Source organism: Tachysurus fulvidraco, chromosome 11 (assembly GCF_022655615.1).
Source record: "Tachysurus fulvidraco isolate hzauxx_2018 chromosome 11, HZAU_PFXX_2.0, whole genome shotgun sequence".
Taxonomy (NCBI): domain Eukaryota; kingdom Metazoa; phylum Chordata; class Actinopteri; order Siluriformes; family Bagridae; genus Tachysurus; species Tachysurus fulvidraco.
In genome coordinates, this window is record NC_062528.1 from 23,915,140 (window position 1) to 23,931,384 (window position 16,245).

The 16,245-nt window shown below is 40.4% G+C and overlaps 1 protein-coding gene across 1 annotated transcript; it reads right to left on the minus strand.

The window, feature by feature from the left end:
- Positions 1–6,075: 6,075 nt before the first annotated feature.
- LOC113649099 (zona pellucida sperm-binding protein 4-like) lies at positions 6,076–7,917 on the minus strand. Its single transcript, XM_027156711.1, has 8 exons — positions 7,608–7,917; positions 7,344–7,531; positions 7,159–7,256; positions 6,929–7,086; positions 6,664–6,856; positions 6,443–6,590; positions 6,294–6,369; positions 6,076–6,209 (listed from the first exon to the last, which is right to left on the minus strand). The coding sequence occupies exons 1-8, from the start codon at positions 7,885–7,887 to the stop codon at positions 6,109–6,111; spliced, it is 1,242 nt and encodes a 413-aa protein (XP_027012512.1). The 5' UTR covers positions 7,888–7,917; the 3' UTR covers positions 6,076–6,108.
- Between the last annotated feature and the right edge of the window lie 8,328 nt (positions 7,918–16,245).

Genomic DNA, 16,245 nt, shown 5'->3' on the forward strand with positions numbered 1-16,245 from the left:
GGGCCAGGACTCACTGCTCTGATAACTGCATCAATGATTTCCGCCTCTGCGTACCCCTTTCTCACTCCTGATCCATCTGGTTGTTCAGGCTAGTGTATGACAATTTTTCCTTTTGGCCAGCCTCTCCAATCTGTCTGAAGACTCGGAATTCCCTCCTCGGAGTAACTTCAGGAATCGATTTGTGTCTTGTGACTTGTTCTTTCCCACTCATTTTATCTTTTCCTCTCTGATGTTTTTGTTCAAGTAGCCCAATCTGTTCCTCTAATGCATGACGAGCATTTGCATGTGTCTGCTGTAGTTCTGCATACTCTTCTCTTAGCTTCTCTATCTCAGACTGGGTTACTGCTGACACTTTGAGCTCGGCTGATTTCTTAAGGGACTCAATGAAACACAAAAGTTCATTAAGGCTCTCTGCATATTGTTTCTCTTCTAAAATTTCCTCAATTTCATCCAATTTTATCAGCGCCCGCCTCATTTGACCTGGGAAACCTTCACCCGATGGCTCATTGCACTTTAGATAGAGACAGACTTTTATCAGTTCAGGCTTCTCTAGCATCAGAAACTTGGAACTAACGCAGTCTTGAAGGTGTTCCTTTTTTTTTCCTTGTTTTGCATTCAGTCTCTTTCATGTACTCTATATAATTCTCTATATTGACGAATCTTCTGTTATTTCTAGGTTTGTCTCAGGGAGGAACTGTCTCTCTCACATCCAGTCAGCAGTCCTCACCTGGCTGGCTTGCCATGATGTTGCACACACAGAAGAGGCGGAGACTTCTATTGGCACATATATTGTTTTATTGCTGTAAAAACACATAAACAAAGATAGAGATTAGTTAGGGTTGTCTGATCATGTGGCAGTCTTTTTTGATATGCACATACCTGTTGCCAACACTGCCTCCTCTTGAATCTTGACATACCGGAAATGGAGGTCTATTGACCCTTCGGCCTTTTCTGTTTTCATAGACTCTTCACTAAGTAGTTTCTCTCCATCTGATTCTCTAGAGACAAGGGTGTCCACGTTAAATTCTGCTCTCTTATCTGGCCTGGACTTATTTGCTCCTCTAAAGTCACGCTCTGTTTCATTTGTACGTCCTGCTCCTTGGTGTGTATATATATATATATATATATATATATATATATATATATATATATATATATATATATATATATATATATATATATATTTGCCCACCTCTTTACCCCTTGGACATATTTTTCATAAGTATCAGTTTAAGTTTCATTGCTATGCTGATGACACCCAGCTCTACCTTTCCACAAAACCACATTCCCTCCATCTGATCTTACTGATCGTCTGTCTCATTGGCATAAAATCATGGTTTTCAGCAAACTTTCTTAAACCAAATAGTAATAAAACAGAATTTCTCATTAAAGGCACAAAATCTGTACTTAACAAATTTTCAAATTTTTTTATTTCCATTGATGAATCTCTCATAGCTCCCTCATCTCAGGTTAAGAGTCTTGGTGTCATCTTTGATAGTACCCTTTCTTTTACCTCTCATGTAAATAATGTTACTCGGGCTGCATACTTTCACCTTCGAAATATCAGTAGGTTTCTCTCCTTTCTCACGACTCAATCAACCACCATTCTTGTTCACAGTCTAGTAACCTCCCGGCTTGACTACTGTAATTCCCTTCTTATTGGGCTTCCTCAGAAAACCCTTCATAAGCTGCAACTCGTTCAAAATTCTTTTGCCCACATTATTACTTGTACTTCCTCTATCCATCATATTACACCTGTTCTGGAACAGCTACACTGGCTTCCATTATTTTTCGTATTAAGCATAAAATTCTTCTTCTAACATTTAAAGCAATCCACAATCTTGCACCTTCATATCTTCTTGATCTTCTTCATACTCATTTCATTGTTCCCTCTGTCCGTGTCAGGTGACGTGAGGTAAAAAACTGACCCAAATGCCGGACAGCTAAAATAAACAGGGATTTATTAACAAAAAACATGACATGAAGACACGACAAAACAACCAGACATGAAGACACGACAAAACAACCAGTTTAGCTTATTCTACATCATAATTTGTACTGCTGTTCTAATTTGTATCGCTATGTAGGAATTTTATTCTGATTGTCTTTGTTGTTTTTTTGGACGGTGACCTTGAGTGTTCAGAAAGGCACCTTTAAATAAAATTAATTATTATTATTATTATTATTACAATTGTCACACAAAAAAATCACTACACTGTCTGGTCTCTTTGCACGTTGCTTTGCGAGATCATGCAGCGAGATTTTTTTTTCCTCACTGCTGCAAGAGTCTGTGTGAGAATATGTGGGTGTGGCGTGCAAGCGTGAGATTTGGGTCAATTACGTGAGTCTCACGCTGAATGCGTGGGAGTTGTCAGACTTGTAAATAGTAAGTTTTTCTGTGTCATATCTGGCTACCGTTCTGTGTTGTGTTCTTGTGCAATGTGAAATAAGAGACTAGAGAAAGTCTGCTGGTTCAATTGCTGTTCTTTATCCAGGTTGTTGCATAAACCGGAAGTATACAGTTATAAACCGTTGCACACTCAGTTGCCTGCTCATTTCTAGTGTGGACGTGAAGAGCTGCATGAACTTTGATAGCTTCGTTAGTTTCCACTGATATGCTGAGGATACACAGTTATATAGCTCATCAAAACCAGATGAAATAGCTAAATTGTCCATATTAAGTGAGTGCGTTAAAGAGATCAAAGATTAAAAGATCTTTAAATGGAAAAGACAGAAAAATTACTTATCAGTCCAAAACCCAGTACACAGAAGCTCTCACACTTTACCTTCCATTTAGAGCAGGGGTGTCAAACTCTGGTGTAATTATATTTGGCCCGCGAGATCATATCAAATGTGCATTACAGCTGGCTACCCACATGCTTCGCTAATACTGAAAATCCCAGAATGCCTTGCCACTGTATTGACGCGTAGTCACGAACAGCAAGCGCCCCTCATTCTCTGTTGACAGTCGTTAACAACCATGATACAGTCACACCGGGCAAGTTAATTCCACCCTCCACAAAAATGGCCAAACGAAAGATGGACAATAGGAGCTTTCAAGACAGGTGGGAGGCAGATTATCTGTTCACGAATATAAAGGACAGGCCTGTTTGTCTTGTGTGCTAACGGAGCTAACGTGTCTGTAACGAAAGAATATAACATAATAAGACACTATGAAACGAAACATTTTGAGAAGTATAAGGACCTGGACGTAAAGCAGAAGCTCCAGAAGGCGGAGGAGTTGAAAAAAAGTCTGGTTTCCCGGCAGACTATGTTCATGAAAGCAAAATCAAAAAGTGAAGCTGCTGTACAGCTGTAAAGCTTTATTGTGGCAGCAGAGTTTGCAAAATCTGCCCGGCCCTTTAGTTAGGGACAGTTTGTCAAAAGTGCATGGTCAAAGTTTGTGAAATGAACACCACTGATGTGTCTTTTATTTCAAATTTTATTTCTTATTTGTTTGTAATATCAAGCTCTAGTTGTTCCAAATCCTGTATTTAAGCAAAACTAAAGTTTGTTTCCATATGAAAAAGGTTGAACATTACAGATCAGTTGCAGTTAATTTTTCAATAAATATTCAGTTTGGCCCGTGACTTTATCTCAGTTTTATATTTTGGCCCACTGTAGAGGGATGTACTGTTACTAGTAACTCAACAGTGTGTAACCCCATTATCCCACAAGGGGATGAGGAGATACCTTAAAATTAAGGGTAACCACTACTGTGTGTTTCTTTGCAAATATGAAAATGTTTATTTTATAACATTTACAAGTAGCATCAGAAAGAAACAAAAAGATCAAACAAAAACAAAGAAAGAAAAAGATATATCTTGTAACCATTACAGACAACTGGGTTCCCAGGCCTATCTAATAGTAGTTGCTACTCTGCAAATAAGTGCACACTCAAATTACAAGTAAAACCAAAAACCCGTTCGATCCTCACTCCACAGCAAATGGAAATCATACCCTCAAACCACAACAAGTTGTTTCCCCCCATATTAACAAGTACACCACATATATAAGGTAAAGGAAACCCCCGGTCATCAGTTGGTCCAAGATAAATAAAACAAACCCAAAAAAAAAAGAAATAACCATTAAGCCATCAATGCTTTCAATAAAAGTAAACGTAAATGGCAATCATGCATCACCTGTACTCTTAAATATATCTGTTTAATGCTAAGAGGCAACACTCAATACAACTCCCATGAGGGCACTTTACAATTCAGTTCTAGACTGCTATACTGTTCATTAATAAATTGGTCTTTCCATCTGCTATTACACAGCCTTGAAAACATCAAACAGCTTTTCTTATGCTCTATTACATCTGACCAAATGCACATCATCATCTATTGCTTGCTAATATTATGAACAGCAGCTACATTAATTCCTCTCCACTGCTTCTCTCTTTCTACCCATCACGAGGCATCCAGAAATTGTGGTATACCAGCTCGAGACCCTGGGGAGGTGTTCCGGGCATGTCCAACCGGGAGAAGACCCCGGGGAAGACCTAGGACACGCTGGAGGGACTATGTCTCTCGGCTGGCCTGGGAACGCCTCGGTATTCCCCCGGAAGAGCTGGAGGAAGTGTCTAGGGAGAGGGAAGTCTGGGCATCCCTGCTTAGACTGCTGCCCCCACGACCCGGCCCCGGATAAGCGGTAGAAGATGGATGGACCAGCTCGAGGCATACCTGCTCTGATTGTCTTTTGTGCCATAAGATGATTTTGGAACTCCGCAGAGATGAGGCCAAATCTGTGAGGATCCTGAGGCATCTAGAGATCTACCACCTCCAGTTAGACTCTGCTATACTAAAGAGGAAATGCAACTCCATGTGGTCTTTGAGGACAACAACCTCCTCATCAATACAACATTTATCAGACTGTATATTTATAACCACACCCCCTGTGTCACCCATATGAGGATGAGGTTCCTCTTTGAGTCTGGTTCCTCTCAAGGTTTCTTCCTTTACCATCTAATGGAGTTTTTCCTCCCCACAGTCACCTGAGTCACCTCAGACTTGCTTATTGGGGATAAATACATACACATTTAAATATATCTAATATTAATCTTGATTTTTTGTTTTATATTAGTCTTTATATTATTCTTTATGTTAACCTTTTGTTCTATGTTTATGTTCTGTAAAGCTGCTTTGAGACAATGTCAAATGTTAAGTGCTGTACAAGTAATTTATGTAAATTTTGAAATTTAAAGTAAATTATGTTACTGCATGTCACAGCATGTGAAAAGAACTGAACACGCCTTCACTTGTAAGAATTTCTCACTAAACCTGCCATTGTGAGTTGAACACTTTTTTTCATTTGAATTTTGTGGAAACCTTTATCCAGGGTAAGACTACTTATGAAGAATAAATTATACTTTATCCAGTCTGTCTGGATTACATAAAGAGACTGAAGGATCTGAGGCAGATATCACCAGCTCTTTTCCTGATATGGCTCTGCTTACTTAGGCTAATATTTCACAAATGTTTCTATTATTTCAGTGTGAAGTTGTTTAACTATACCAGGCCTGAAGCAACACATTCATTTGTTCATACTTGGGGGGGAAAAAAAAAAAAAAAAAAAAAAGTCTAATTTCCATCAGACCAGTCAACACCATCATTCTGCTAATAATGGTTAAAGCAGCAAGTCCTGACATGGACACAGTAATACTGTCAAAATACAATGACAAAATCAGAAAATGCTGACTGTTCTACAGTGAGATGTGAAGGGAGATTGTCACAATACTGGCTCAGATGGAATGACATACTTCTTACAGTAAGGGAAGTAATTCTAATCCCCTGCAAATTTTGTAAGTTAATCCTTTACAATGAAATTAACAGACCTTTAAATTAAGTTAGAAATTAATTTGACTGGGTAATAAACAATTTAATATAGCAAGGTGACGGAAGGAAATGCATGGCACTTGACAGCCCTGAAGCCATGTAAGGTGAAAGCAACACCAAGGACATGGTGCAAGCTTAGACAAGGTAAACCAAGGGACAATCACTAAAGCCACAAGAACCCCCAATCATAAACCCTTATCCAGAAGCAGCACAACTTGCACACTAAATGAACCAAAGACAGTTTGAAAGGCAAATGCATTTATTTTACACAGCTTTAAATCAAAGGAGAGGAATTTTGAGTAAAGATCACACCTCCACTAGACACTACTCCTGATAAGCGAGAAGCACCTTCTTCCACTGCAGAAACATCTCTTCCTAAAAATGGAGGGGGAAAAAGCCACAGCTCAATAAGCTATTCTGTCAGGAGAAGCAGCAAACAGCAATAAGGGGTCTACTTACTTGTTCTGGTGCACATTGGTTCACAGGAGTCCAGCACACTCGGAAGACACACAGCTGTACTGCAGTGGATGTAGAGCTGAGGGAAAGGAAGAGAACCTAAACAAAAAAAGAACCCACACCATGCAGAAGCATGTAGAACGAGCATTTACCGTCTCTTGCATGGGAGCCATAGAGGTCTTGTCCACAAACGTGAACATCTTCAGGACAAAGCGCCTGTAATGGGTAGGGTATGCAAGTCCAGATGTTCCACTAACTGGGATCAGCTTGGTCAAGTAGCGGTCATCCTTGTAGGGACACCTTGGGGATACATAAGGGCATCACTTCCTGTTCAATATAGACAGTGGGCTACAAACAAATCCCGGAAGCTTACCCGGACACCAGAAGGTCCCACTGGGGAAGACTGTAGGGGTTAGGGGAAGAAGTCGCCCAGCAGTTGCCCAAGCTCAGGACAATGTTTGGATCGGTTCTTCCAACAATGCGCACTTCGACGTACACCGGTTCCCTCAGAACCTTGGTCACAGGGTAGTCACTAGCACTATAGTAAGAGTTATAGGCTATTTGTTCTGTTGGGAGAGAGGAGAAGTCAGCATCTGTTGAAGCCACTGAAACTGCATCAATATCCAGACAGTGCTCACCTTCTACACAACCCTTTGTGAGACAGAGCCCTTTTCCTAGTCTTAGTTCTACTTGCAGTGGTCCAGAAGCAACGATGGGCAGAGGATCAACATTAGCTGAAGGCTCAATAGACAAAGCAGCCAAGCCAACACCTGAATATTTACACTGGAAATAAAGCCTACAAAAAGGAAATGGCAGGTTAGTAAAACCCCTTAATTAATCCTGGAACCAGGAGTTTTCGATCACTTACTCATAAGTAGTGTCTCTTGTGATTGAGCCTCGGGGTCCAATTCCAACTTCATAGGAAGAAACCATCCTGTTTTCATAGACCACATAACCACCTTTTACCTAGACAGGAGAAAAGTAGAGAGCACAATAAACATCTAAATGAAATGAGCAACGCAGTTAGGGGAAGAAAAATAAAGTGACACAAACCATCATGGTTGTCCCACAAGCAGTCACAGCAAACTGGTAAATAGCAAAGGCTGCATTTGAGTCAACAGGACTACAGGGTCCACTGTTTCCTCCCAACAGGCTGATGGACTCCAGGCTTATCCTGGGACGAGTTGTATCTCTGGCTGCCACCAGCACAAACTGGCCATCAATTGTACACTGGACAGTCACTGGGAACACCAAAATAGAAAGGAATCAGTTTCATGTTAAACCCCAATCAAGAGTCAAGCAGGATTTCAAGCTTACCAGTTTTCCCATAATAGCAGTGTTGACCATCAAAACAGCAGTTTATGGCATTACACCTAGTAGCCACGATGCCAGGTTCTCCACAAGGAATTCTTTCATAGTCTTGCACTTGGCATTTCTGAAACTGGCCAGGTGTATGCGGCAGCACAGTGGGCATCCCAGGAAGCTGAGGATCCTGAGAGAGCTTTTTCACATTTGGTGGGGCTGCAGGAACACTGCTCACAGCACTGAAGGCAAGAAAAAGCCCCACAAATGCCAAACTTACTCCTGTCGTCACCATTGTTCCCAAACTGCATACACCAATGTTTAACTAGTCAGCAACTTCTGTCTTTTATTGTGTCCTCAGTCCTAATTGTATCTGGAGTCTCCTCCTACTCAACTAGTCAGTAATAGTGTTCCAGCCGTGTGTCGTCATTAACTGCCTTAATCACTGCCTTCATGATTTGTTGGTCATTTTGAGGGGCGTTTTAAACAGATATTTGTTCTATTTGTCAAGTTAATTATATTTGAGAGTTTTGTATTGTTAAAAATCTGAGGCTGGCCAGCTAATTAACTCCCATTATTTTAATATATGCATTTAAATTGTCTTTTTAAATTTTATCTAAACAAGTAGGATAAAATGACTATTGTTAAATGGTGCATAAGCTGAACATGAAATGATATCATTTTTTGTAATGGTATGTTAAAAGTCTTTTGGTTTTAAAATATTAAGAAAAAAAAAATATATATATATATATATATATATATATATATATATATATATATATATATATATATATATAAAATTTAAAGTAATATTAGTAGTATTTACTGTGAATATCTTCTTGTACCGCAGCATACTTTTATTTTGACAGAGCTTTCTTTCCTTGTCGTGTATAAGTGTCGCTACAGTCACATTGACAAAAACAAAAAACAAAACAAAATAAAAGTTGTCATAAAGTTAGATGCTCTAACGCTCTATATTTTATATTATATATTATATATAGTTCACATAGTTCAATAAAAAAAAATTCCTTTCAGTTTATTTGTATTGTGCTTTTGACAATTCAAATTGTCTCAAAGCAGCTTTTCAGAAGTATAGAAACAAATAAATAAAATTCTATTTTATTCTATTATTAATGTTCTCATATTTAAAGTAGGTCACTGTTAGTAAACATGTATTTAAGTCTAAAAGATTCACGCCTTTGTGATTATGAAGGGTTCAGTGAAATGGCTGGTTTATTTGTTTGGTTTATTTATAGATTTCTCTCAAAGTAATTGGGGTTTTTTCCTTAGTTCATTTGCCCAAGTGATGAGGCCAAGATGAGGTTCTTTAATTCAGAGTGAACGCTCGTCAGGGATATCAGGGATTTTAGTGTGAAGTTTAAAGTCCTCATAGATCTTCTGACCAAAACTAGGCATTCAGTCCAATAACAGGGGCCTGTTTCAGAAAGGTGGTTCAACCAACTCAGAGTTTCCCATCTCAGGGTTTGTCAACTCAGAGTTCAAGTTTAAACTCAGAGTTTTCGATTACAGAACAGCTGAAAAGAGTTAGTTTTATCAACTTTATAGACTGACTCTGAGTTAAGCGCGTGCACCACAACTTAAAAAAAGCCATTATCAATGGTGCGCAGATACTGTATATAACAAGTCACCGTGGCATCAGCGTCAGACAAAAAAAAGTCTTTGTGGCTTTGTGTGCGCTTATCTGGCTCGGTGCGTTGCAGACATCTGTGGAGGAGAGTACGATTGGAGGGTGGTCAGCCGAGGGTTTGGGCTTGGTGGCAGTTTCATTGTTGTCTCTCTCAAAGCAAGCATAAAAGTCATTAAGCTCGTTCAAGAAGAGGACTTCGGTGGCAGCAGGGGTGGAGTGGGGGGATTTGTAATCGCTGATGACCTGAATGCCTTGCCACATGTGTCGAGGGTCTGAGTTGGAAAAATGCTCCTCTACCTTCCGCTTGTAGCAGTGCTTGGCCTCTTTGATGCCCCTCTTCATATAGGTTTAGTTTATATTTTTATATAGTTTATATTTTATAGTTTATATTTCTATAATTTTCTTTTAAATTGGTTATTTTATTTTGTCTACTTTTTTAATAATTCTTATTTTTGCTTTTTGAACTCTATTTTGTGTATGTGTAATGTCAAACACACTATGAATCACTTTGGTCAGAAGTGTGGCTGTTTGTATATGTGCTATATAAATAAAGTTGAACTTGATCTTGAACTCTTCAGGTTAGTTCTGGATATGCTGTAGGCCTGTGCGTCGCCTGATCTGAAGGCAGTATTGCGTGCCTTCAACAGGAGGCGCACCTCCTTGTTCATCCATGGCTTCTGATTTGGGTAAATGATGATCTGTTTCTTAGTAGTGACACTGTCTATGGTGGTAGAGATGTAATCCAGTACAGAGGAGGTGTAACAATCAATGTCCGTGTGAGTGTCACGGCTGGACAAATGTACTCCAGTCTGTGTGTTGAAACCTTTCCTGGAGTGTGAAATCTGCTTCTGCGGGCCAGACTTTGATGGTTCTTACTGATGGCTTCACTCGATTGATGAGGGGTGCATATTTGGGGGTGAGGAAAAAAGAAAGGTGATCTGACTGTCCCAGCTGGTTCGTTTACTGAACAAACGTGATAGGATTTTAATACTGTAAAAAACAAACAAACAAAAAAAAACTTTAATACAGAAGTTAAAAGAAATGGAAAGAAAATTAAATATAGGCTGCTTTTAATCATGGAAAGGTGATGAAAACACATAGTACCAAAAGGTTTAAATAATGTGAGGTTATTCTTTATATTCCTGTTATTTAAAACATTAAACAATCTTTTAAATTCTATTTATAAGTTCATTGTGAAGGTCAGTGCACACATCTGCTCCTCATGTCATGGTTTTGTCCATGTTTTCTGTATTTTTCTTTGCATCTGTATGGTCTAGATCATGTCCTTCACACGTTCACCTCAGAGCACAAGCTGACTGCAGAATTATCCACCTCATGTTTAGACTACAGAACACCAAGCTGATGAACCTGGAGTTATTTTGGTCACACAGAATGTTCTACAACAAAAACAGAGATTATCAGGTCAATGTGTAGGTGGAAAAATGGGGATAGTTTTGATAATGAAAACTGTTAAAGTTCTATTTATGCTTGTGAAAGATTCCAAAGAAAAATTGTCAGAGGAACCACAGGAGCACTGAAGGTCAAGGTCAAGGCCTCAGAGAAACATGGGGGAATACAACAAGAGACAAATCAAATCCAGATCGATTCCATATTGATTTTATAGCATTTTTAGAAAGGACATAGATTTACATTTAACCCAAATGAGAGAATCAGTGGTGTTGAGACAACATGAGGAAGAAACATTGAGAGGAACCAGACTGAAAAGGGAACCTCATCCTCATCTGGGTGACACCAGAGAGTGGGATTATAAATCATTATAAACACTGAAAGTGGGATTATAAATCATTATAAACACCTAAAGTGAGATTATAAATCAATATAAACACCTAAAAATGGGATTATAAAGCCAGCCATGATGTTGTACGCTTGGGGCAGGAGGGTTTAAAGTGTTGCTCAGAAGCAGTTTGCCGGTGCTGGTGCTTGAAGCCCAACCTTCTAATCAACAAGCCAGAGCCTAAAGTCTGATTAGTTAACCAGAGTTATTCTATTTATTATATGAAATCTGTCTTGTTGAAGTTATCAACTGTTCACTGATGGAAAAGCTAACCCCATGGTCTCTACACGGTACCGTCTACAGTAATCCTGTGTATCTTCAGGCTCCATATGGAGCATCCTCAGCAGCAGTGAGCAGGATCCAACACAGGATCAGGGGCAGAGGATCTGTGTGGGACAAAGGACTGATAGAGTAGACAAGGATCAGAGGACAGAGAAGGACTGAAATGGAAAAGAGAATCAGAGATCAACATGGACCATAGGCCAACACCAGGGACAAGAATGATGTCCAGGGATTGGTAGAACATAACAAGGATCAGAATCAGAATCAGCTTTATTGCCAGGCATGTTTTCACATGCAAGGAATTTGTTTTAGTGACAGAAGCTCCACAGTGTAACTGAATGACATATACAGTATAGATGAAATTGTATGTACACATTTACAGGTGTGAAATGTGCAGTTGAAATATACATATACAAATATAGGCAATTTGTACGTACAAATTTGCAAGTGTGAGAAATGTGCAATTGTAAATTGTAAAAGTAAACAGTAAACAGTATAGACAATATGTATGTATGTATGTATGTACAGATGTGCAAGTATGAAATGTGCAATTGAGCTATACATAGTACAAATATTAGGTGTTAGGTGTTCATCAGATGGATTGCCTGAGGGAAGAAACTGTTCCTATGTCTGGTCATTCTTGTGCTCAGGGCTCTGTAGCATCGACCAGCAGCAGTGAGCAGGAGCCAACACAGGACCAGGGGCAGAGGATCTGTGTGGGACAAAGGTCAAGGCCAAGGACTGATAGAGTAGACCAGGATCAGAGGACAGAGACGGACTGATATGGAAAAGAGAATCAGAGATCAACATGGACCAACATGGATAAGCTTGCGAATGGTTTGCTTCCTACCTGAAAGGACGCTCATATCAGGTAACATTGAGGGGAGTGACATCTGCTCCACGCAGACTCTCCACTGGCATCCCACAGGGCTCAGTAGTTGGTCCTCTTCTTTTCTCCCTGTATACTCTCTTTCTTGGTGAAGTTATTTCATCACATGGGTTCTCTTACCACTGCTATGCTGATGATACACAACTTATCTTCTCTTTCCCACCCTTAGATGCCACAGCTTCTGACCAGATCTCAGCATGTCTGAAGAAAAAAAAAAAAAAAGAAAAAAAGTTAAAGCTCAATCCTAGCAAAACTGAACTGCTGTTCATCCCAGGTGATTCATCCCCAGGTCATGATCTTGCTATATCCTTGCACAACGATCTGATCTCCCCTTCAGCCACAGCTCGCAACCTTGGGGTAACCATGGACTGTCCTTTTCCTCTCATGTTGCTAATTTGACTCGCTTATGTCGGTTTCTTCTCTAAAACATTAGAAGGATTCGGCCATTTTTGTCCACACAGACTGCTCAGGTACTTGTTCAGTCTCTTGTCATTTCTAGACTGGATTACTGCAATGCACTGCTGGCAGGCCTACCTATGAACGCAATCCGTCCTCTGCAAATGATCCAAAATGCAGCTGCCCGGCTTGTTTTCAACCTGCCAAAGTTCTCGCATACCACCCCCCTGCTGCGATCCCTCCACTGGCTTCCGGTAGCTGCACGCATCAGATTCAAATCACTGATGTTGGCCTACAAAGCCAAAAATGGACCAGCTCCCTCTTACCTCAAAGCCCTCATCATTCCTCGCACTGCACGTATACTACAAGACTCTTCTCTGTTCTGGCACCAAGGTGGTGGAATGAACTTCCCCTAGAGGTCTGGACAGCTGAGTCACTGGCTATTTTCATGTGGCGGTTGAAGACCTACTTATTCAGGAAACACTTCAACTAGCACTTCTTTCCTTATTTTTTGCATTAAAAAAAATACAACCTTTGACACTTTTTCATTGTAACTTTGAACAAATGTTTTAAACTTATGGTATCTTAAGTATGTAACCTAGTGAACCAGCATTAATGTATTCAATGTTAGAGATTTAAGGATTTATGTACGTTGCTCTGGATAAGGGCGTCTGCCAAATGCTGTAAATGTAAATGTAAATGTAGATGTATATGGTCAAAAATCTTATACATTTACTTACAAGAAGACAGAAAAAGAAAAACTACTTATCGGTCCAAAAACCAGTACACAGAAGCGCTCACACTTTGCATTCGATAAGGAATTCTGATCTGCCGTTTGGGCAGGATCACTATTTTCCCATCTGCCACCTGGGCAGGATAACTAAATTCAGCCTCTAGACCTCTGCTCGATTTCTGTTCTCCACAAGGCCTTGGGGAAGTCTCAATGAAACACACATGTCAGTCTTTCAAAGAGAAGTTCCAAAGTTTATTAGGTAAAACAGGAATATATAGTCATACAAGAAGAGGGAGGGTGTAGTGGGTGTGTACTGGAGTTTAATGCTAGTGTCTACAAAAGCAGCCTTGGCTGTTATCACAAAGTAGGAACCCCACCAGCCAAAGTATCATGTTTCTTACAACTGCTTTCGGTGTTGCAAGTGCAATAGGTGCAAAGCTATGGTGGGAAGGGGGTTAAACTAAGGTCAAGGCATCTGTGTGTATGTGTAAGATAGAGAAGGATTGTGTGAGAGAGAGGAAGAACAATGTGCTCTGTACAGAAAGTCTGCAACATTATCATAAAGTTATAATGTATAAACAACTCATATATGATTATCTATCTTTCTCTGGAAGCCAGGCTAAATGAGTAATCACTGTTAGTATGTTGCCTGGCCTGGCCCAGACTCGCAGTCATTTCTCAGAATTCGTTGTCGTGAGGATGCGCTTGGACAGGTAACCCTGTCCCAAGGCAGATGATCAAGATGAGGAGGCTGACAACCATACTGGTCACTGGTTCTGTGTCCTGTGCTCAACTAGAGGTGGTCGTTCAGTTTTCTTCAGCCTTTCCCGTCACCTCCTGCAGCTTTAATGATGTCCCGAAGAACTGGCACAGAAAGGTCCGTGGGGTCACTGCTGAGCGTCGTGAAGTGATGGTTGGAGAAGCCAGGAGGTTGAAGGCACCTTCTAGAAAACTCATGGAATGGTTAGAAGGCTGTATCTCTGTAACAAAGAAAATGGTAACACACAGATAATTCTTTTATGCATTCACAGCGGAGTCGACCCCTGGATGACATCTCTTCACCCTGATAGCATGGATCCACTGTGGAAAAAGATCAGTTAGTACACCTGTTCGTGTAGTCACGACTATTACCGCTGGCCCATCATATTTACTCTCGCCCAATGGTTGAGGTTTTAATGATATAATTAAGACCATATCTCCAACTTGAAAGGGATGTGTCGGTACCTTGGAAATGACAGTTATAGCTGCTGAAATTTGTTCATAGTGTCTTGATAAAGTGTCAATCAAGGCAGCGGAATACTCAGCGATATGCACATCAAGATTATTTGTACCTATAGCTGGCTTACCCTTCTTCCAGGGTGTGGGAAACGAACGACCAAAAATAATTTTGTGTGGTTATAGATGGACATCTTTTCGCGGTGTCATTCTCATTTCTGCTAGAACAGCGGGTAACAAGTCAACCCAATTTTTGCTACCCGTCACCTGCCTAGCTTTAGTCAACTTATCCTTAATTGTTCAATTAGTTCTTTCCACTATCCCTAAGGATTGGGGATGATAAGGAATATGAAAGTGCCATGACAGAGACAGGTACTTACACAGATTTTGTGTTATTTTGGAAGTAAATGGCATTCCTTTGTCTGAGTCAATAGCGTGTGGGACACCATAACTCGGCAAGATTTCTTTGGCCAGAATACGTGTTACAAGCTTAGAATTTTCATGCTGACAGGGGAAAGCCTCTACCCACCATGAGAACTTATCTACCATCACCAGGAGACATTTGAAAGGCCCCTGTGGTGGCATGTGTGTAAAATCATTTTGTCATTCAGAAAATGGTGCAGTTACTTTTGGAAGATTTTCATGTTTAGCTGCGCTTTTAGTAGGTTTATTTTGAGCGCAGGTCAGACATCTAGATAAGATTGAGTCCATTGTACCTTTTAAATTAGCTACACAAAAAAAGTTTATTCATATCTTCCCATACCCCTCTTCGGGCATGATGTGTAACACTGTGAAACTCGCGCACGACCTGCACCAGTGAAGAGTGGGAAATAAGTTTCCTCTCGGCGGAGCGAAAACCACATTTTTGCCAAATTCGTCCGAATCATGGGCGACACCAAAAGCATAACGTGAATTAGTGTAGATTGTTACATCCTTACCCTCAGAGAGAATACATGTTCGAGTTAAAGCAAAAAGTTCAGCTGCCTGTGCAGACATAGAAGGTAAAGAGTAAGCTTCAACAACAACATCAGGCAGAGCATACAGAGAATACCCACACAGAAAGTGACCATCATATGGCTTTGAACAAGAGCCATGAACAAATAGTGAATCGCCTGTATTTAATGGAGTGGATTATAAATCAGTGCGAATGCTAGTAGAGTGAATGATTTCAGCACTGCAATCATGCGGAGTGTCCTGCAGTGTGGCATCCTGAGTTCTAAGTAGACGTGCAAGAGCATGACCTAACGTATCTAAAGAGAAGGTGGCTTTGATTTCTAAATTACTGGTTAAACATAATATAGTTTCATAACCTGACCTCCTTTGTGCCATCATGTGTTGAGTCTTTAAGTTCTGAAGGACCTGTATAACCTGATGTGGTGAATGTAAGATCAGGGGATGAGACAGGACAATTTTCTCATCATCTTGTACCATCACAGCACAGGTGGCCACAGCCCGGAGACACGAAGGTAAGCCCTGGGCAACAGTATAAAGTGTTTTAGACAGGAATGCACATAGTCGCATGCCCCCCAATCCCCCTCCCCCCGCCACCCTATGCTCATGGGCCAAGACAGCAGAGGCAGTGCCCTCATGCTTGCAGGTATAGAGATGAAACTCTCTCATACTTCGGGAGCCCCAGAGAAGAAGCGGAACATAAAGCCGTCTGTGGAGCCTCATACACTTTGAGCATTTCAGGAC

Coding starts and splice junctions, on each gene's coding strand:
- LOC113649099 (XM_027156711.1), bottom strand. CDS start 7,887: ATGGTGACGACAGGAGTAAGTTTGGCATTTGTGGGGCTTTTTCTTGCC. Junction 7,087..7,158: donor ACAAGAGACACTACTTATGA/GTAAGTGATCGA, acceptor TCCTTTTTGTAG/GCTTTATTTCCAGTGTAAAT. Junction 6,857..6,928: donor CACAAAGGGTTGTGTAGAAG/GTGAGCACTGTC, acceptor CTCTCCCAACAG/AACAAATAGCCTATAACTCT.